The following is a 22914-nucleotide window of genomic DNA, read 5'->3' on the forward strand; positions in this document are numbered from 1 at the left end:
AATTGTCCCAACTATTTGCTTCATTAACTCCACGTTAGCTCTATTAGGAAGGAACGGAGCCGGAGAGGAGTCGTAATTGAGAGTGTTAATGAAGGCAACACGATGAGTGCCATGCTGAAAGCAAAAGCAAAAGAAGTCAAGTAAATCTTTGACAGACTGGTGGGGAATTGTATGGAAAGGATCTCAGCTCAGTTTCATTTAGGATAAAATAAAAGGCTTTTCCAGATGAAAATCATCGCCAAAACCTACCAATCTATAATATAGATAGATAATAGATAATACCATACTCAACGACAACGGTCGGTTCGAACTTTAGGGTCAGTATGTACCCTTAATGCAGCCGGTCTCAGCTGGTCTCACCACCTTTCCCTCAGAGCTCTGACTAAAACCCTCAGACCTGAGCGCTGCATCTGCTAAACCCAGCTCCAGATTAGGCTCTGATTGTCTGTATAGTGGAGCAGATACAGTGGGATTTTCTGTAGTAAAGACAGATGTTTTAGAGGAAGTAAAGGGATTCTGGCTGCAAAGAGGAGCTTTGGCTTTGTCATCGCTGTTAAGATTTGCCCTCATGAACCCAATTCTTGCCTGTGAAACACAAATCCGAGCACTTTAAAAAGACAATAATAGTATTTAAAATGTAACCATTACCAAAAAATAAATAATGACAATGTGGATAAATGTTCAAGGAGTTCTGAAAATGAGCTGAAGTCCCACCCTCTGGTCCACTGGCATGGCATGTGCCAGACAATCTTCGGTAACCCTTTACTTGAAGGTATCTACTGAAGAGTGACATGACGCTGTCGTGAACACATGACGCTGTCATGACATATGAACCCTAACCCTAACTTGTCATGACAAAAACCGAATGACACTTAATGACAGAAGCATTATGTCATAAACTTTTATGAATTGGTTATAATGTTTATGACACGTTCATGACAGTGTCATATCACTCTTATGTAGATACCGTTAACAAAAGTGTAACCCATTCTTCTCACAAGGGGTTTGTATCTAGAATGATGCAACATGTTACTGGACCTTTTTGCATCTGCTGTAGTACTGGTGAGTAAAATTGGACAACCTCAGATTTTTTTTTTCAAAAACAACATATCCCATCAGTCCCAGGCAGGGGCGTAGCACAAAATGATTGACGCTGTAAACAGGCATCCTCTATGGGCCCCTCCCCGCACCCAAGGCTATTCATTCTAGTATTAGTAGTAGTACTTTGTGGGCCCCCTTCTCACATGAGGGCCATGTACACTCAGTCCCCTTTTTCCCCTCCAGTCCGACGCCTCTGGTCCCAGGAGATGCAGTAAAAGCATCATGGGAGCTGTAGTTTTTGTTTTTATCTTTTTTTTTCAATGACAGTGTTGAAAGTGCTCATATTATGCTTTTTGGCTGTTTCCCTTTCCTTTATTGTGTTATATATCTTTTTTGTGCATGTTATAGGTTTACAAAGTGAAAAATCCCAAAGTCCCCCCAAAGGGACTTACCATCTCCAACAGAAAACACTGTTCACAAACTGCTCCAAACAGCTCTATTGTAGTCCAGCCTTTACTTCAGAGACAAACGTGCGTCACTTTGTAACACACGTTATAATGCTCGCCTAGCTGCTAGCGTGGCACGCCCTCATTCTCTGCTTCTGACTGGCTAGTAGTCCTTACCTAGCTACTGCACATGTGCGACTCTCAACAAAGATGGAACAGAAGTGTGATGTCTCACTCTGTAGCTAAAACAGAGAGCTCAACACACAGCGTGAAAAGAGGAGCTGCAGCAAAAAATATGGTGTTTTTTGAAAATTAAACCCGTAAACCTATTCTGATACAACTTCTAAACACAATTATGATCCTGAAAATGAGCATAATATGAGCACTTTAACCCTTGTGTTGACTTTGGGTCAAATTGACCCATTTTCAATTTTTGTTTTATATCAGAAAATATGGGAGGTAGAAATAAGCGCTGAAAATGTGCAGAAGAAAAAATTTTACAATTTAAAATGTTGGAAAAAACAAAAATAAACTGAAAAAAAAAGGCGTCAGAAACGTTGAAAAATAAGATAAACTTATATGATAAACTTTAGCCAGCAACTTTTCATAGAAATACAAACTTATATTTTATATGATGATCAGATTGGAAACTTTTTCCAAATTTTTCCATCTGTTAAATGATATATGTGCATATATTTCTGAGAGGACGTTTCATTTCTTGCATACATCTGTGCTCTCTGACCCTTGCTGTCATCTTCACCCAACAGCTTCCTGCTGAGACACAAACCCTCATGCTCTCTTTTCGTATAAGACCAGAGTTCTATTTGGCAATTTTTAATAGCATTAATAATAATTTCTTCAATAGCATTCATGCATTTGTAATATGTATGTGGATTCATGTGGTCAAAATATGAATTGTGGGATCACGGTTCATTCCACAGCTAGAGTTAACACGTGTGACAGTTGCATGCATGCAGGTGAAAGCCTGTCAGTATTACTTAGCTCTTCCAGGAAAACATATGATCTCTCCTAGTTCAATCCTACAGTGTGTGAGATTTTTTTTCTCTTGTTCTCTCTCTCTCCTTTTCTCTCTCATTCTCTGCCACTCTCTCCAGTTTCTCCTCTCTCTTTTTTTTTCCAACACATAGGTGGATTAAGGCAGAGGGGCTTTTGTTTAGATAAAGCGAAGGATTAGGTAGAGATTTGCCCCCATAAAGTTGTGGGCTTAATGGGCCTTTTATCCCTGCATGTCCCTAAAGCTGTGTTGCCTCTGGATTAGGACTATACAATGGGGCCCCTTGTGCAGAGGGATCCGGACCAGAGAGAGAGGAGAAGGAAGGCAAGGAAAAGAAATGAGACAGAAGGACTGAGACAAGGAAGAAAAGAGGGCAAGAAGAAAGAGAGAAGGGGATGGACGGAGAGAGAGAAAAAAAGGGGGGAATTATACAGCTTTTAGAGGAAACTGACAGGTTAGAAACTTTTAGAGGAGGGATTTGCGGAGGGGCATCCTGAGATCTTGTCACCAATAAAAGGGATTTCAGGAGGATTCAGAGGCGTGGGGGGCTGACAATAAACCGCAAGACTGTCGCTGTCTTTGTAAATTCATTTATCTAACAAATATATTTTTATTTAAATAAATAGCAAAGCGGCTCTTACGGCGGACGTGCTTGCTAATAGCGTGTGTAAGAGCTGGCTCCTGGCAAATTGCTTTGTTATTCTTGTCAAAAAAAGGTCTCCTGCAAGAAGTCGATTTTAAACTACACATCAAAATGATTAATTGCCCTGGGATGAACAGATGCTGAAATACCCTTGAATGGTGCTGGGCAGGCTTTGCTGGATTGCAGACCTAATGTATTCATGAAGTTGCAGAAACATCATTAAGAGTATTAATTAGCTATCAGAGAGCTAAAACTCACCGGCATTAAAGACTGTTTTGTTTTTCACACCTCTATTAAACATACAGGCTGAGACAAGAGAAAAAAACCCCACTTTGGATATTTGAATGAGTGATGCTGATAGGGGAGAAAATGTTTTCAAAAGGCTTAAACCTGACAGGAAATCCATGAAGAAACAACAGGAATCTGCTCTGGACCAGACGACGTAAGAGTTTACTCACTTTTCGGGTGTTAAAATCGGAATGAGGTTACAGGACTTTTGAGTCGATCTGGATCGATGTATCGATTCAATCCTCAACGATTCAATATTATCGACACAAAGTGAAAACATCGATAGGCCTACATATCAGCATCTGTAAGATGCACCTTCATTTTGAAATTCCCACTTTATATTTATTGATTTTAAAAAAAGAGTAGTTTGTTTTTTATTTTAATGTCTGAAAGAACTCAGAAATAAAATTGTCAAATTATATTTTAGTTGCTTTTTGTTAATATATATACACTGTATATATATGCGTTATATAAATGCATGATACATACATATACAAACACACACATTTATATATATACACACACATATATATATATATATATATATATATATATATATATATATATATATATATATATATATATATATATATATATATATATATATATACACACACACATCTATCTATCTATCTATCTATCTATCTATCTATATATATATATATATATATATATATATATATATATACACACATAGCCTACATATATATATCATGCAGACTTTGTGATATCAGTAAATATTGTTTTGTTGTCCAAAGAATCGATATAATATCGTATTGTGGTAAAAAACGTGTACATTTCACCGCTACTATTGAATATTAAAAACCCCAATAACCCAGGTTCCTTTGCCAAAGTAACTTTTTTTTATTTTTATTTTGGGTTGATCGTCAACTGGAGGTCATTGTTTAGCCAGCTTGTATTGAGCAGTGCATGGCTGGGTAGGGTGCTGGGGTGGAGTGTAAGGGGAGCAGTTTTTGGGGCCGTCTAAGCCCTTCAGATGCGCTGGACAGCTCTAGTCGCTCTAAGGAGCTTTTAGGTGGAGAGGCGCTGAGGAGAAACTCTTTCTCGCTTTAATTGCTTTAGAGACGGTCCTCACAAAGAGACAGTGGCCAGATTTACCTCCCGTTTAAGTTCTTATTGCCATTGGTTCACAAGTTAATCCTCTTTCTTTCTCAGACCTCGGAGAGAAAAAAGAAAGAAGAAAAAAAGCCCGAGTGATAGGAGCCTACCAAGGCGACAGAAAGCGGAGAGGCACACGAGCTTTTCCAGGCGAGGAGAGGGAAAGACTTTGAGGCACACAGGGGGAAGAGCTCCAGGTTGTAGGACAGAAACAGATTTAGAAGGAATGCCAGGGAGATGACATTTCGACTACATCATTTACACCAATGATTACAATTAATAGGCCTAATAATAATAGCCTCATAATAATAATAATTCTGAAATTAATAGTAGGCCTAATAACGGTTTTTTTTAGGACGCAAATAAAATTTAAATAGGCCTACACTTTGTCTCGTTAAATATGTAGAACCACAGTTGAAACTACACGGATATATTCATATTGTTGTACTTCATTCAACGTTTATGCAATAAACACATGGAATATTTAATCTGTAGCCTATAACAGCGAGTAGGCCTACTCGCGTTATTGGTTACGTTATTGGAGTTACTATCATGTTCTTTTTTCACTCGTCAATTAATTCCACGCTGTGTATTTTGTAACATTCCAAATCAATGTAATAGTTCACAACTAGAATATATGACTTGTGTTTAGCTGGCTACAAGAGTTTTTTTTGTGACGAGACCACACCACACACACACACACACACACACACACACACACACACACACACACACACACACACACACACACACCACTGATTGCGCATTTGGTCACAGTTGTGTTTTAGTGTGCGTCAAAGCGCATGCACATAAATATTCTCCCTATTCCATGAAAACTTTCTGTCTACTGTTCAGATGTGTTCAGAGTGAGAAACATGGTCAGAGATAAAACCGCGTTATAGGCCAAGCACTTTCCCCCAAAAAAATCTCCCAACAAAATATGCAAGCTTTACATTAAAAGGCTACTTTGCGCTGCCCTTAATTCCCTACCTAAACGGTTTTTCTCCGGGAGAAGAAATCTTCTCTATAACAACCCTTCAAGAAGAGAAGGGCATTATTGCCCTAATCCTCTTACCCGCAGTCATTTTAAGACAGGGGTTTTTGGAGGCTGAGATGGCGTCTTGTCTTTCCTATCCCATCCCAAATCCTTCCAGGCAGGGAGAGAGAGTCTAAAGGCAGCACCCTGGCATCTATTAGCCATCTCTCTAAAGTCTCTCTCTCTCTCTCTCTCTCTCTTTCTCTCTCTCTTTTTTTTTTTTTTTTTTTTTTTTTTTTTTTTTTTTTCTTTTTTTTTTTTTTTTTTTTTTTTTTTTTTTTTTTTTTTTTTTTTTTTTCTCTCTCTCTCTCTCTCTCTCTCTCTCTCATGAAGGGAAAAAGCCGAAAAGCAAACAAACTAAAGGTTGGTTGCTTTTACTCACAAAAACTAAGGTTAAGGCAATTGGATTCATGATCCAAGTGCATTCAAGCAGTTTGAGGATATAGATTTAAAAAAAAAAATGCAATAGGTTCACCTCGTATTGTGAATGTTTGAAATGTGTTTACAACGTGTGTTCAGGGTTCTAAATTAGCACCGTTTACCAGCCAAATGCTGGTGAAATATGCAAGTGGCTGGTAGAATTGCTTCACTCACCAGCCAAAAAACCCAATGGTAATCTATTGAATGGCTGGTAATATTTGAACATTCATTAGCCATTTGGCTGGTAGACGAAAAAGTTAATTTTGAAGCCTGCGTGTGTTGTATAGCCTATAGCCTATATGGTTTTGTATGTATCATTTACATTACAGGGAAATGCCTCAGGAACATTTTACTTATTGTTACAAGTTTGAGTTTTAGAAATATATATCTAAGAATCTGGCTATTTAGACTAAATTACAGCAGATTTGTCGCAAAAAAGGTTCATTCTATTCTTATGTCGATCACAAATATCAACAAAATCTACACATTTTACCAAAATGTATCCATTAAGAAGCTTAAATCTTTCCGTTTGGAGAATGTTTATCAATTTCAATAAAAGAAAGAAAGAAAGAAAAAAACAGTAAACATCGTGTACACAGATGCGGAGAGATTAAGTGGACATAAGGTGCTTAAATTGATCACATATGGAAATAACTCCAGATGTCAGCGCGCCAGAGTCTGCCGCTGGACGTTCAGCTGGCTGATTGACTTGACTGACAGCACGGGGAGCCAATGGAAAGCCGGCATGACCCCCGCGAAGCTCTCCTTAAAATCCCTCCGCCGGGCTCTCGCGCACCAGCAGATGGCGGTTTCCCACCTCTGCGCGAGACACAACGGAGAGGAGCAGGTGGAGCGCGAGCGGGCGGACTTGAAGTGAAGCAACAGACTGGAGGACTTTTACATTTGCCCCGATTTGTTATCTCACTGTCGGACAAAAAGGACGGGAAAGGTGGGCACTGGGGAAAGCAACACACGGCTGCTGGAAGAGCGGAAGCTGGAAGTTGACGAGCTCGGATTCTCCGCTGTCTGTGTAAAAGACAACTGTCTCTACAAGAGGTAAACACTTTTTTTTTTTTTTACTATCTCTTCATTCAGTTAGGCTAGCCTACACTTTTTTTCTCACACGTTGCGTTTTTTGTGTTCAAACATGCTATGTTCATGTTAAGCTGGTTCTCATTTTAATTAGCCTCTAAAGTAGGCTAACTTCAGCTAAATTGACTCTAAATATGTGTTTGTTAGAGTAGCCTAAAAAATACATAGTATCAAATGTTGTGTGTTATTACACTTATTGTTAAGTGTTTGTTATGAAAAATCTAATATTTTCAAGTTTCAGGGTGCAACCCAAAATGTAACCTGCGTGAGAACAAAAAAAAAAAAATCACACAGCTCACTTTACAAATAGCCTAATTAATACAAAACAAAAAATAAAAAGGCTGCCTAACACTTAACATGTAGCCTAGCCTACTTTTTTCTTTTTTCTTTTTTTTTAAATGCACGAGCCCAAAAAATGACAGCCAAAATAAAAGGGACTCCAGTTCGACCCTCCTTTGGTTACACTTTTAACACATCTGAATTAGCCTAAAGTGAAACAAAATTACAGAAGCACGACAAAGTAATGTGAAGTTTGTCTATAGGCTACTGTTTTTTTCCCCCTCAAAATGTTACGGTTATGTCTTGTATGCTTTTTTTGTTATACAAAATAATATAATAGCCTATCATAGGCCACATTTAAATTTCAATCTGGCTTCTGCGTAATAATTATCCTTCATAATAACAACTGAGAGAAAATACCAGGGACACGTCGCTGGCCCTCTGACAGTTCACACTGTGACACAGCAGCACACAAGAGCAGACGAAAGTCAGGTCGACTCATGCCCCTGAGGGCTGTTAGCAAATAACATTTTTCCTAATTTAGTCGGATCAAAGAGTTGCACTGTACACGCCAATTTACATAATGACGGTTTGATAATCGAAGCATTGCGCAGGGCTGCCAGGAGGGCCCATGCAGTGCCTGGAGCAGAGAGAGAGAGAGAGAGAGAGAGAGAAAGAGAGAAAGAGGAGCTTATGAATGACAATAACGGCACTGACAGGCTCACAGGGATGAGCTATTGTGCTGCATTTGATATGGGCAGGAGGATACAGGCTATAAGCGGAGACGTAGTGGTAAATAGAAAAAGGTAGGCAAAGCAGGCGAACATGAGAAGGCATGGCTTTAAACCAAAAAAAAGTGTACTTGGACACAAAATAGAGGGGGCCAAAAAAAGTCTAAAAGCATTCAGCTGAGATCGTGATACTGTTTATTTGCAGATGATTGCATTTTGCAAAAAGTGATGGCGGACGTTTAAAGTCCCTCAAACTTCCATCAGTGCTTGCAGGTGTGGGCTACACAATTTGGAGACATGTTTACACATGGTGCATTTCGGTCCTTTATAGGCCTGCATTTGGAGTGATTTAAAGCGTAATCCGATTGAAATGTATATCCTACGCCTTCATTTTCAGAGAATACAGAAAAGGAAGAAAAAAAAAACCGCGACTGTGGAGAATCGTTGGCCTATTCGCCGACTAGAACACTCACGCACATTCGCCCACACAAACGCACACGCGGGTACTCCAACCAAGAGCTAACCAGCCAGTCCCCACTGTACGTCCGTCCGTGTCAGCGTTGATGATGAATGGAGGGCCTCGCAGTCGAAACCTATTTGCACTTCCATTAGACGGGGAGCCAAATGGGGATCAACATGCATATTTTTACCCGCGGAGAGGCCATACATCTCAGCCAAAACGTTGCCCCGGGGCGATGGGATAAGAGGCCGCCAGAGAGGGGAAGGGGAGGGGGGAGATACGGGGAGGTAGGGGGGGGCCCATTCAACTCAAATACTTGGGGGAGTAAAGTAAATGTTTAGCGAAGCACCTTCTGTCCCGGCGAATTAAACTATTCCCCAATGCCCTCTGATCACATTCATCAGCCGCCGCAGCCACTTAATAGGCTGGGAATAGGCACTGCGGGCATCACACGCACACGCGCGCGCGCACGCACACACACACACACACACACACACACACACACACACACACACACACACAGAAAAATGGGTAGAAAAACTGCCTTTCAGGAGAACGACCACCCAGTCTTTTCCGTCTTATAAAATAGGTATAGCCTACAATTGCGTAATTGGCCTATTTTAATCCAATATTATTATTATTATTATTATTATTATTATTATTATTATTAATAATAATAATAATAATAAAACTGATCAAGTCATAATCAAAAGTATGACCTTGGTCAAATGAACATCCATTAGGTTTCGAATTACAACTTATATCCAGCATCATTTCAGAGCATGCATGGGCAATTTAAACGGTTCTAAAATTTAAAATACATTGGAATTACATAGAAAACTTGTAACCGCCAATGCTGATTTCTTGTTACTCAATTGTTGGCACGTAGGCCTAAAGGGTTGTGAATTAGTCAAATGAAATACAACCAAAACGAAATAAGTAAAATGATATCCCTAAACGTTTTGCCATAAATAAGTGGCCCATCTGTACCCATAAGTCTAAGAACTGCACCATTTCCCTGGGTACTGTATAGCTGTCATACAGCAGACAGATGGAGATCTTTTCCCTGTGGTCTCTCTATGTGATAGTTAGAAGAACTGCTTGGGCCTCGGAGATATTCCCTCCTGTCAGCCTCCTCCGTGCTAATACATATCTAATCGTGTCCTCGAGCGCTTCATCTAAATCTCGGCCGTGAAGGAGAACTACAAAACAGAGTTTGGAAAATTGCTGCCATGCGAAAGAACATGGATGTTTTACTTCAAGAAATGAATCGGTTCGTATCAGTAAGAGCTGCAACTATCTGTAGGCTTCATTGTTAATTACAAAAAACACAAAAGTACCCCCAAATAAAGTGCAAGCTTTGTTAATTGTTGCAAGAATTTGTGAAAAAAAAGAGTCATTCACTAAAACGGAACAGCACTTAGTGAGAACAGCATTTCCGTTGTCATACAACACGGTCTATTAAAAAATAATCCTGCTATCCGGTTGCAAGTTTTGCCACCGAGACCCGGAACAAATCTCCTTATTTCATTTTCCAACAACACATTTCATCATCAGCGCCCTGATCTGTCGAAGCAGCGTTTTCACTGGGGATTTGGCTTCTCACAGAAACCGCGTGAATAAAATCATGAATAAGGCATCCGTCACGGTTCATTACGGCAACGAGTGATAATTACCCCAATTAAAAGTCTTTTGTATAATTAATGGATTGAACACAGCGATAATTGGATGTTAATGGATAACACTTTGGTCTGAGTGCGCACGTTAAAATCTTTTGGCCCTTGAGCGCGAGGATCTGCTTTCATTTAGGCTACTAATAAAAAAAAGAAGAAGAAAAAAAGCTCGCGTGTGTCATAGGCCTCTCAGTGCAAAAATAGCCGATCAGAATCGGAATAGGGTTTATTGCCAAGTAAATAACACTTGCAAGGAATTTGCCTTGGTGGTTGATACATAAACAAACATGAATACCAAATAAACTATAAATAGGCCTACAGAAACGAATATATACAAAATAACTGTATAACATTAGATAAAAAGAAAAATATATAGAATGTGACATGAATGGGCAGGTGTAGTCCAGGATGGAGCTTAATGCAAAGTGTAGTGTCTATGGGGTTAAGGGTCCTATAGACTCACTGTGACTAGCCCATATAAGACATATGACTGCGTTCTTCTGATCAAAACGGAGGGTGGGTTTGAGATCGCATGTTCATCAACACTATAACAGCGTGTCCATCAGCAGCCACGCGCTCTTAATGCCAACGTGTCCATGAGTGAGCTCCCCTCCTTTCCTCCCTCTGTCTGATCAAGCCCGACCATCCTGTGTTCCCTTCCCGCAGGTAGCAGCCTCTCAGCATGCAGCACTACGGGGTGAACGGCTACTCTCTGCACGCCATGAACTCCCTCAGCGCCATGTACAACCTGCACCAGCAGGCCGCGCAACAGGCGCAGCACGCGCCCGACTACCGGCCCTCCGTGCACGCGCTCACACTGGCAGAGAGACTAGCTGGTAATTTAGTGCACACGTGCGCACGCGCACACACACACACACACACACACACACACACACACACACACACACACACACACACACACACACACACACACACACACTTTCCAGGTTGTTGTCCTGCCTCCAAACAAATTAGCTCCAATTAGCTTTTACTGAAAACAGAAGCCATCGTTTTGTATTTCCCTTGATGTTTCTATATGCAGTTCAGTAGCCTATAAGTAACATATCTTTGTAATATTAGGATAATAATCAGTCGAAGCTATTTCGTCAGCTTTAGAAACAGCCAACGAATGATTGAAACAATTCATGCAAATAGAGTTAAGTAGCTAGCCATTATTCCCACCGTGGCCAGTAAAATAAACTTGCCGTGTGTGTGTTTCCTTTCCAACGGCTGCGCATTTCAAGACATCATCCTGGAGGCTCGCTACGGCTCTCAGCACCGCAAACAGCGCCGGAGCCGCACGGCCTTCACCGCGCAGCAGCTGGAAGCTCTGGAGAAGACTTTCCAAAAGACCCACTACCCGGATGTGGTGATGAGGGAGCGGCTGGCCATGTGCACCAACCTGCCCGAGGCCCGTGTGCAGGTACTGTTATAGGGTGGGGGGGGGAAACACTGTCGACTAAAAATATAGCCTACTGATAGTGAGTTTAGACGGGCTTTTAATGCTTAAATTACGTGTTTTTCTCGTATCATTCTACTGTAAAAAAATTACAAATAAAAATGTATTAACATGAATCCAACATATTAGTAAATATAAATCAGCTTATTTGTGGAAAAATAATATTGATACTGGCCTATAGGTCACTAAGGTAGCCATCCACAGACACAGGTAATGAGGATTCAACCCCCCCCAATAATCTAAACTGGCCAGTGCAACCCCCCAAAAAACTATTTTAATTTCCTATACATAAATAAATACATTTGCGCCATTAATTGATGCAAAAAATGCACAAATTGTTGCAGAAAAATTCACCAGAATGCAGGAGTGTTTGATATGCTCAAAAATATAATTTTGCTCTAAAGTGGAGATCTCAACCCCACCCTCCCCCAATGTTGAACCAAAGTTACACCCTTGACTGTGCCACATGTATGTTTAACATTAAAACATGCTTTATAAAAATCATGCCAACAATTATTATTTTAATAGATTATGCACTAAAAAGGTATGTAAAAAGACGTTAGGTCAGCCTACACGTTATTGTGGGCCCAGCTTAATACGCAAAATGTTATACAATATATAGTAAGTCTCTGTTTCAGTAAAGGGGCCCTTGGCCTAGTGTTTGTACACTATCAACCTAAATTTGTGGGGGTGTACTAGCCTACTTTTTTTGGGGATGGCACCTTTTTTTGGTTGCATGTGAAGAAGTAATAAGATAAATTAAAGTAATAGAAAAAGAAGAAAAATATGACGGGTCTACTTAAAATGTCTGCTACGTTAATCAAAACACAGCTTTCCACAGTTTGATTTAAAAACAGTGACTGTGCATTATTATCCATAAAAGGAGAAAAAAAATGTAAACCTAGTTTTAGGAAGTACTTGCTCACACATAAATGAAGCTTTACACATACAACTGCACAAAAGAAAATGTAGCTTATCCAACTGAAGACAATAAATGCTGAAATACAGCGCCAGTTAAACTACTATTAGTATTGATTGATTCAACTGATTTAAGTTTGATTATGATCATTTGCTTTTAAACTGAAAGTGAATTATTTTACGGCCTTCTGGACATGCTTGTTATTGCTGCCAATTATTGACTTTTTGGGCTTTTCATTTGCCACTCAATGATTCGAGGCTGACTGAAACCAACCATTAAGTGTGCGTTAAAGTCCCTACTGCAGTTTTCATCCACTGCTGTGGATGTTCTCCGTCTAACTCGCCCTCTTCTCCCCTCCGCCATCAGGTTTGGTTCAAAAACCGCAGAGCCAAGTTCCGCAAGAAGCAGCGCAGCCTCCAGAAGGAGCAGCTCCAGAAGCAGAAGGAGGCGTCAGGGGAAGGAGGGAGCGAGAAGGAGGACGCACCTCCCTCCACAACTATCCTTCCCGACACCCAGCTCCCTCCTCCATCCTCCTCTTCCTCCTCCTCCTCCGCCTCGTCTCTGGAGACAGAGGGTCCTGTAGTCCGTGCTGTACCGCTGGACATGGAGCTCAACGTCACGTCTGCAGAACACTCTGGCAGCGAGTCGGCGACCGAGGACAACGCCACAGATAAGGAGGACGAGAGGAAATCCCAGAGAGAGGAGATGAAGTGTGAGAGAGCAGCGACTCCCGGCGACATTTCTCCAGGTTGCAAAAGACTCAGCCCTAAACCAGGTAAGAAGATATTTCTATATTTTTATTGTCACTCTGACAAGGAGCTCAATTCAATTTATTTCATTAAGGAAATGATGGACTTAATTGGTTGATTGGTCGGCATTTAAAAAAAAAAAAATGTTTTTATGTTTATGTTTATGGTTGCATATTGAAAAATTATAGATTGAAAACACTCCGATAAGGTTTACTTTTGTAATTAAAGCTGTAAAGTTATGGACATTTCAAAACAGTGTAGTACCCGAAAAGCATTTTGCTTCCTCCTACTCCATTTCGGACTAAAGTATTTATTTATATGGCTTATTCTTGCTTTTTTCATAGTAGACTACTTTTTTGTCATGTGTTTCATGTTTTTATTCTTTCGTATGTTATTCGAAATAAACCATTCATTCCATCAATTCCCTTTTTTATCCTTCACATCGCTGGGCGACAGGGAGAAAATCAAATATCACGATATTCTTGATCAAATACCTCTATCGATATTGCGGCGATATTCTGGGGTTGGCATTTGGTGCTTTAACAAAATATCTTCACACTTAGATTTTACATAAATAATCATCAGTAATGTGGACATAATGTCTAAGTGGGGAAAAGGCAAATAATGGAACAGCTAGAGCAGTCTGGTGAGTTCAGAACATGACATCACTTTACTGTAATGCAGCCTTTAAAACCAGGAAAAGACAACACTTATGTCACATCACGATATTAGGATATCCAAAATCTAAGACGATATCTAGTCTCATATTACGATATCGATATAATATCGATATATTGCCCAGCCCTATGGCATCCCTCATACGCAATGACTGCATGACTGTACTCATCAGCTGACTGAATAATGAAACTTTCCTCCCCCTCTCTGTCCAGACTCTCCCCTGGTTTCTCCGTCCGTGACCCCCCCCTCCTCCTCCTCCAGTGGTGGACTGGCCAGCAGCGCCCCCCTCTCTCAGAGCCACTCTTACTCCTCCTCCCCTCTCAGCCTGTTTCGTCTGCAGGAGCAGTTCCGCCAGCACATGGCTGCCACCAACAACCTGGTGCACTACCCTGCCTTTGACCTCTCCGCCCCATCTTCCCTTCCCTACCTGGGGATGAATGTCAACATGCCCCCCGCGCCGCTGGGCTCTCTGCCCTGCCAGTCTTACTACCAGTCCCTGTCCCATCACGCCCAGCAGGTGTGGAACAGCCCGCTGCTGCAGGCGTCGGCTGCAGGCGGCCTCGCCAGCCACAACAGCAAGACCACCAGCATCGAGAACCTGCGTCTGAGGGCCAAGCAGCACGCCGCCTCGCTGGGACTGGACACAATGTCTAACTGAGAATCAGATCGTATGGAGGACAATGTAAACTAGGCCTACACATCAGCCCATCCCACTGCGTGTCTGCATGTGTGACTGTGATAGTTCTTTAGGAGCCGTATACTGAAGCCCTTCTAAAGTAGATGGGCAGAGGGCATGCAGAGATGTCCAAAAATAAAAAAAAAACATGCCATCATGCACTGGACCTACAGAACTCCATTTAACAGCTTTTCTGACTTCTCCTAGCTTCCGTTGCAGCTCAAGGTCCAAACACATAAACCCTCTGGAAAAGAGAACCCAAAAGATTTTGAACGTTGCTAGAATAATGCGACGGATCAAATGAATGTCCCGACTCAAGAGGACAGAGAACGTCATTTGATGACGATGTTTCCAACAACACGTAATGCTGGACCTTCTTCACATCTGAAATAACTCCAAAAAAATCAACAATGTACACAGCTGACGATGGATGCACTCGGTTTAAAAGACAATGCAAATAATGTTTACAAGAATAATGTGAATAATGAGGCACTTTTGAAGGAATTAGGCCCGTTGGCCAGGAGGGGAAAAAGGGAATCGCTCGTGCAGCAAAGAGAGCATTTCAGTCACGGGACCATTGACATTTCAATTAAGCAACATGGTTATGTACATAGCATGTACTACATAACAGCGCATAAATAAAAACATAAAAACTTCAAACCATGTTGTCCTCAACAGCATAATTAAAAGTGACTAATTTACCAGTTTAGTGGCCAGTAATATGCCACTTTGTACAGAGGCTGGCTTGATAATGAGAAAATGATTTCAGTGACTAAATTCTCAAAGCTTTTAATTACATTTTGCCCTGGGCTGAGGGAGCTGGGGCAAATGCAATTATGAACATGCATACCATTTAAGACCGTCTTTATGAATTCCAAAAGGTCTGCGCACTAAAACGGTCAATTAAGGTAGCAACGTGATTGGAATCACTCTACCATCGATCAATTCCCTTTGAATACAAAATGATATGGTAAACACATTTGGACAGTTTGGGAAAAAAAAAAAATAGTCTCGACCCATATTTTGTCAGCAGTTATTCTCGCCTTAATATTCTCTTGAGGAAACATGCAGCTTTTCATCGAAAGCCAGACCGACTGTTAGCACTTGAGGAGAATCACACACGTCTCGGATGTTTTCTGTTAATGTGTTCTGGAAGCTAATGGGAAAAAAAATGCACATTATTTTAATATTTAAAATACAAAAAAAGTCTATCTATTAATGTTTACTGGTAAGGTAATTGTAAAGTCCCTATTATGTTGTGTAATTGATAATGGACTCTGTCTCAGATGAAATTTCCTTTAGCTGTCAGATTGTAAGATTGTATTTGCTGAGCTCACCGGCAGCCCCGTCTACCCCTCCTCTCTTGGTTGTCCGTGTTAACGCTGCTGGGTTGAATTCCTATTTTCAATATGTTCAGTTTTTTCGCGGGATTTGGATAGAAAGAAGCAATTTAACAAATATGGATTGCTGGGAAACCGTCACCTTCTGTGTGTTGCAATCCAGACAGGAACTCCTGAAGTCAAAGAAAGTTGAACAGATTTCAGTGAACTGACCTCCTCTGTGTACTGCTGTCTTGACTCTATTTAAGTTCTGTTGTTGCTATTATTCTAATGCTGTTCCCCCCCACCCCCCCACTGTCTCTGTCAAACTACTTAGTCCAGTGGTAGCTAGATGTATTATGGTGGAGGAGAGAGTGAGCGGACCATCAGCAGTGTTGTTTCCTTTACTCCTCCCTAACAATGTAGACTTGAACTAGTGTTGTTGTAAAATAAATCGCAAATAAAAATATTGCTTGGTGATCTTTAAACTTATCTGTGCTGCATATTTACACAGTCAAATTGTGGTAATGGCCAAACACTGACGAGGGTGGTGTGCAGGGCCACAGTTAAAATCTGCAATACAAATGTAAAAAAAACAGCATGAATTAGAAATACAACAAGGAGATATCATAGATAAGCTTTAGGATCTTGTGTTTGAATGTGTGTGTGTGTATATGTGTGTGTGTGTGTGTGTGTGTGTGTTGCTAATTCACCTTCCAATGAGTACACAAACTTTAAAACCTATTCCTCAACAAAAAAGAACACTGGTGGAACATAGTTGTTTTAAAATTCCTACTTTGGCCAAAGTAAAATATATGCGTAAAAGCAAGTAGAATATAATGCAGGTTATATATTTAAGGCTTAAAAATTAGAGTACAGTAGGTGAAGGGATGGGAAGAAGGTGAAATTGAGAGAACAATAAAAAAAATACTTATCAGAATTTGCATGGACACAAAGAGTCTTGGAGCAAAAGAGACAGAAAAAAGGACAACGTAATCGGAAAAATAAAAAAGGCTGCATGGAAACATAAGCCATCCACAATGAATAAGCAGGCCATTATCCTGAAGAATGACGGCCTGGGGCGGTGATTATGCTGCTATTATATCTTTAACAGCATGGTTTGTCAAAACGCACAGACCCCCACCCCAACCCTGCTCACACACACTCTCTCTCTCACACACACACACACACACACACACACACACACACACACACACACACACACACACACACACACACACACACACACACACACACACACACACACAGAACTGTTCCCTTGTTCTTCCCACACTAAACTTTACGTGACTGTGTGGCATTGCTCTGCTGTTAATTGAATCAGCCTTTAACATATATTATATGTCCCCTTCAGTGTGTGTAAATAACAAATGCACCTCAGCTGATGCATGGAGCAATTTCCCTGACCGTTACGAATGACCACTATCCAACCATCGGGTAGAAGGGGATAATGATCTCAGCAGATTAGCAGCGCTAATGTGGGTCTAACACCTCACCCTAACCTTGTTGTATTTTTATTACAACCACATAACGTGTTTGTGTGTCCTCGTCGCCTGACTGATCAGATTGCGGTGTGGCTACGCAGCAGGAGTCAATGTCCTTGTTAGCCAGAGAAACTGTCCCGGTACACGGCGGCAGGATTTCCTCCCATGGGGCTCTGCAGCAGGGAACATAACACAATACTCTTGTTCCAAATGTTCTCTCTTTTCTTAACAGCCACCCCCACACACACACACACACACACACACACCCTGGGGGTTGAACAGGGATTGCTAGATTGTACTGCTGCAGGGTCAAGTGTGTTGAGCCCTTGATGCTGGATCAGGTGCTTCCATCTCTAACACTCAGGGCTGTATATTCACCACTTCACCCCCATAACCACCTATTTATAGGCACACACGTATCTCCATCTACTTTCCTGTAAGCAAGTGCCGACGTGTGTGTGTGTCTGTGTTTGTGTGTGTGTCTGTGTGAAGAAAAATGTACCCAGTTGCCAGCAGTATGAAGATATGAACACAATAGTTAAATTGTGTCTGACAGTTCCACATTAAGATTTGAGTCGTCCTAACCAAGGTTAGAATAGTTTAGAATTTTCAGTTAGTTTTTATTTCATTTTCTTTTTGACCTTTTTTTCTCTTTATTATTTCATTTTAGTTAGTTTTCAGTGTGTTTGCTAGTTTTAGTTTGTTTTCAGGAAGGTTTAGTCTTTAAGTATTTCGTTGTCGTTTGTTTTTGTTATGGCCAGGTATAATATTTCACAAGTATGCAGCTACATAAACACACAGAATAGGAATGGCCGTGATGTTTAATGCTTAATCTTTGCGCCACTTTAGTGTCCGATTTGAGGCGATTACGGCACAGCGCCATCTCCCAAACTGTGTTCAGTTTCTGTGGTTCAATGTCACTAGAACTGGAGGAAATTCATGCTTTCTCCTTCTTTCTGTCCCATCCTGCCAGTAGCATATACATGTCTCAAGTCTAAGTACACACGGCCGGTATGGGTGCGAATGGGTCGTTAAATCAGTTCTACATCATAGCTACAAAACTAAAATGGAAAAGATGTACGCTCATTTGGATTAAATTTTGATTAGTTTTATTATTAGTAGTAGTAATACGTCACATGAACTTCCTTTCACCACATCTCGCTCTTCTTCTTTATTTCTTCTCTCTCATCTTCTTTCCTTCCTTCTGTCTCTCCCTCTCTCACTAATATGCACGTGATCATTTGCTGGCATTCATACAGCCTCATGCATGTCCACCACACACACACACACACACACACACACACACACACACACACACACACACACACACACACACACACACACACACACACACACACACACACACACACACACACACACACACACACACACACACACACACACACACACACACACACACACACACACACGAGCAAGCCCCCCCCCACACACACACACAAAAATCACAGTGTACCATTCAATCAGTGCTTTTTTCTCTCCCTCCTCTCCATGGTTCTCTTAAAGGTTTTAACCATGGCGAGAATGAAAAGTGCCAGCGTTAGAAACCTTGGGCCCATTGAGGAGGTGACAGGGTCTGCCAGAATATGATCCTAATCCTGTTTCCAGCATTCTTTTAGCTCACTGGCATTGCCATTTCGCCGCATATTCTCTGAGCTGTCAGGCCCAGGGAAATCCCTCTAATAGCCCATTGCCCAGATACACATCAAAGCCCTCCTGGAAAACCACCAGCGGGAACTTAACCGAGAGGGGAAGCACAAGTACGATCAGGCTCACAGCTGCACATACACATGCAGAAAAAAGCTTGCCTGTAAACATAATGCTCAAATAAATTCAACTCCTACATGGTGCCAGAGGGTGAAACTTCTCTGAAGAAATGTAACATGGCAATAATGCTTGGCCTTTTTTTTTTCGCCTCCCTTTTACCGTAATAGGTTAAATAATGAATAGGGCAGAGTCAGAGCAAAGATAGATGGTTATAGAGATAGAGAAACGACGACAGGAGTGATATCAAGAGGCAGACAACAGGTGGCTAAACTGTGTATCCTGGGCCACCCTCCTTTAGTTCCACTTCATCTTCCATTTTCTTCTTGTCCTTTTTTTTTCTTAAACACTCTGACTGCCATCTCGCCCCTCCCCGGGTAATCTTCTTAGAGAGAAGAAAACCCCCATTCTCTCTCTTCTTAATCTGGCTGCAGCCTAAACCTACGGTTGCATTTCCCAACGTGGGCCTCAGTGAACCAAACACCAGTGCTCTCAGCCACTTCTTGGGAGGACTGGGTCTATCGCAGAAAGCTTAGATCGCATATTGAAGTGTATGGCTTGTGTGCAAAGCTCGGTTGGAGCAACTTAAAGCACAGTCTGTAGTTCTGAAGGGAAAAATGGCGGCAACTAAAAGTGTGTAAATACCTCACGTGACATCAAACACATTCTCACTCCCATCGCGTAAAATACGGACGCTTGGTCAGGTGCCTTTGGCGTTGTTAGTGACGCTAAAAGTTTCCTTTAGCGTCAGATCTAGACACGCTGGGTCAGGACTACTGGCGTCACTTTTGACGCAGTTAGGTTAAGGAAAAGGTCGTGGGTGGGCTTATAAATAGGTACGTTTCCATGACACATGGGACAAGAAAGGGACGGCTGGGTTTAGGAAAAGAAGAATGGGACAGTTGGGTTAAGGTAAAGAAGAATGGGACAGTTGGGTTTAGGAAAAGAAGAACGGACAGTTGGGTTTAGGAAAAGAAGAACGGACAGTTGGGTTTAGGTAAAGAAGAACAGGATAATTGGGTTTAGGAAAAGAAGAACAGGACAGTTGGATTCAGGTAAAGAAGAACGGGACAGTTGGGTTTAGGAAAAGAAGAACGGGACAGTTGGGTTTAGGAAAAGGAGAACGGGACAGTTGGATTCAGGTAAAGAAGAACGGGACAGTTGGGTTTAGGAAAAGAAGAATGGACGGTTGGGTTTAGGAAAAGAAGAACAGGACAGTTCCCCGGTCTCCTGGGTGAAAGTCTTGTGTTGTTTCCTACTACACGCTACCGTTGTCACTCTTAATGCTACGTCATCTCCAAGCGCCGTGTAGCTGCTGCTCTCCCCGGTGCGTTCTACACACACACTGAAGGGTGCTTTTTGGGTGGTATCCGACGCTGACAGCCACTGCCCAAGCATCTGTATTTTACGAGTTCGGAGTGAGAACGGGTTGTGACATCAGCAAGACTGGGCTACAACAGGGAACGTACTAGATCTTCTCAGGCCTGTGCCACCAGATTGTACTCTACAACACACATTAGGTAGGTAATAGATGTTATTATAATCCCCATATCAATATATATTGTGATACAACAAATTTACTGGAAAATCAATTTAGAAACTGTTAATTTGAAGAAAAAAAAAAAGAGCACCTGTGGATTGATTAGCAACTTTAACGGAGTTGTTAAAAAGATTGTTACCTCTGTATTAATGGTAGAGACAAAATCTCTGACAGTTGACATATTATCTAATATTGTACAGCCCGGCCCAACCATATTAAGAACACAAGTATCTACAAATGCAATCATGACAGAATGTTTAACGTTCCAGAGTTTGAGATCCAGTAAGTCTGCAAATCTATTTGTGAGCGTCACTGTCGTGGACGTAGATCTATTTGTTGGAGTTCAATTTCCTGGAAAAACAGCCATGAACTGTGAATTATGGAATAAAAAATAAAAAAAACTGAAGAGAATGAAGGTACTGTAACAGGAGTTTCAGTGAAACGTGAGACTAAAGATCCTTTCACAAATGCCTAGAAAAGAGGTAAATACAGATTCAAAAAACAGATAAGAACAGCTGTAATCTGAGAAAAACAAACAAACTACAGCATTTTGTACCCGCTCTGTGGCTGAGAGCAGCAGCATCCTGCTGGGCTCAGTTTACACAGTGCATCTGCGACAAAGACCCCCCCCCCCCAGCAGTGAAATCCCCTCTGCCTCCGCCACCTGGGACACACGTCTGACCTCTATCTCTGGGCTGGAAAACACCACAGCAGGAACAGCAGCATCTGCTTTACATACACAAAGTACAACTTAAGGCTGATTTATGGTTGTACGCAGAGCCTACGCCAGGGGTCTTCGACGTTTTTAAAGCCAAGGACCCCTTAACTGAAAGAGAGACAGATCGGGGATCCCCTACCACATATATTGTATAAAATTGAGTTGCATATTCATCTGGTCCTACAATAACTTGTAGGGCAAGCTAAAGCATTTTTTTTTTGCATAGAAAACTAAGCTATTCATATAGCCTAATAATTGTTGGCATGCTTTTATAAATCATGTTTTAATGTTAAACACACATGTGGAATAGTCAATCCTTTGGGATGAACTGTATCTGTGGATGGCTACCTTAGTGACTGCATTACCTATTGGCCAGTAAGCCTATCATCAGTGGGGATTTAAATTTGCTAATAATATGTGGGAATCATGTTAAGACTTTTAAATTTTTGAAAAAACGTTAAATTTTTTTTAACTGCGTGTCATCCCCCATCTCTCTCCCCCTTTCATGTCTATCCACTTCCAAATAAAAGGGAAAATCCCCCAAAAATAATAAAAAAATTCCCAGACCCCCTGTTGAAGATGCCTGGCCTACGCCTTTTTTAGGTGTAAAAAGTCACCATGCGTCTCTTTACGAAAGACACCTTAAAAGGGACATTTTTATGTTTTTCAAACCTGGACCCATGCATTTGTGTCTAATAGACCTTTTTCATGGCAGACATGTTGACATGTCATAGTAGGAAAAGCACAGGTGTATTCAAAACCGTTAATGATGGCTGTATTCCACTTAGGAGAGGTCCTGGTACTGTGCATGCTGACTCACTGAAATAGCTTACTGGGACACTTGATGGAACTGAGCCATCGTTAAGGTTATCCATTTCAGCTGTGCTTTTCCTACTATGACAAGTCCAAATGTCTGCTGTGAAAAAAAAGGTCCATAGACTGATCTTTGAAACTGGTCCAGTATTGAGCAAGAACACTGTAACTGGCAGCTGCAAACCGGCTACAACGTAACCCTATAGGACAAACGCGCACCGTCAATGTACGTCCACTAAAAGTGCCGTTTTTGCCACTGACAGGCTTACATTGTTGTTATAACACATTATGCAAAGATTGTCTCGTTCTGAAATCTCGGGAGTTGACTTGTCAAAGACAGCGGTTTGAAACCGTGGAACACAGTACAGTGTAGTGCCATCCCAACCTCAAGTTCCTGTCTTCCTGAAGGTGTATTTAAACTCACGCTGGAGGCAGGAACACGCCGACTTATTGAGACTTTGTCTTATTCACCGTGTCCCCCAGAGTTAGATAAGTCCATACATACCCTTCTCATCT

At 41.3% G+C, this 22914-nt stretch overlaps 1 protein-coding gene across 3 annotated transcripts; it reads left to right on the forward strand.

Moving 5' to 3' along the window:
* Positions 1–6819: 6819 nt before the first annotated feature.
* Positions 6820–16531, forward strand: dmbx1a (diencephalon/mesencephalon homeobox 1a). 3 transcript variants are annotated; one of them, XM_039816183.1, is made up of 5 exons: positions 6820–7064; positions 10910–11079; positions 11488–11666; positions 12988–13396; positions 14261–16531. In XM_039816183.1, exons 2-5 carry the CDS (start codon positions 10926–10928, stop codon positions 14704–14706), a joined length of 1188 nt encoding a protein of 395 aa, XP_039672117.1. In that variant the 5' UTR covers positions 6820–7064; positions 10910–10925; the 3' UTR covers positions 14707–16531. The 3 variants fall into 3 exon arrangements, with proteins under 3 accessions (XP_039672117.1, XP_039672115.1, XP_039672116.1); XM_039816181.1 differs by having other exon boundaries at positions 10910–11078; positions 11472–11666; XM_039816182.1 differs by having other exon boundaries at positions 10914–11078; positions 11472–11666.
* The last annotated feature ends 6383 nt before the right edge of the window (positions 16532–22914 follow it).

This window comes from Perca fluviatilis, chromosome 11 (assembly GCF_010015445.1).
Source record: "Perca fluviatilis chromosome 11, GENO_Pfluv_1.0, whole genome shotgun sequence".
NCBI classification, from domain to species: Eukaryota; Metazoa; Chordata; class Actinopteri; order Perciformes; family Percidae; genus Perca; species Perca fluviatilis.

Bases quoted from the DNA above. Each gene is read 5' to 3' on its own strand.
- dmbx1a (XM_039816181.1), top strand. From the start codon at position 10,926: ATGCAGCACTACGGGGTGAACGGCTACTCTCTGCACGCCATGAACTCC. The intron at 11,667-12,987 runs GTACTGTTATAG...CTCCGCCATCAG, and splicing joins TGCCCGAGGCCCGTGTGCAG to GTTTGGTTCAAAAACCGCAG. The intron at 13,397-14,260 runs GTAAGAAGATAT...CTCTCTGTCCAG, and splicing joins AAGACTCAGCCCTAAACCAG to ACTCTCCCCTGGTTTCTCCG.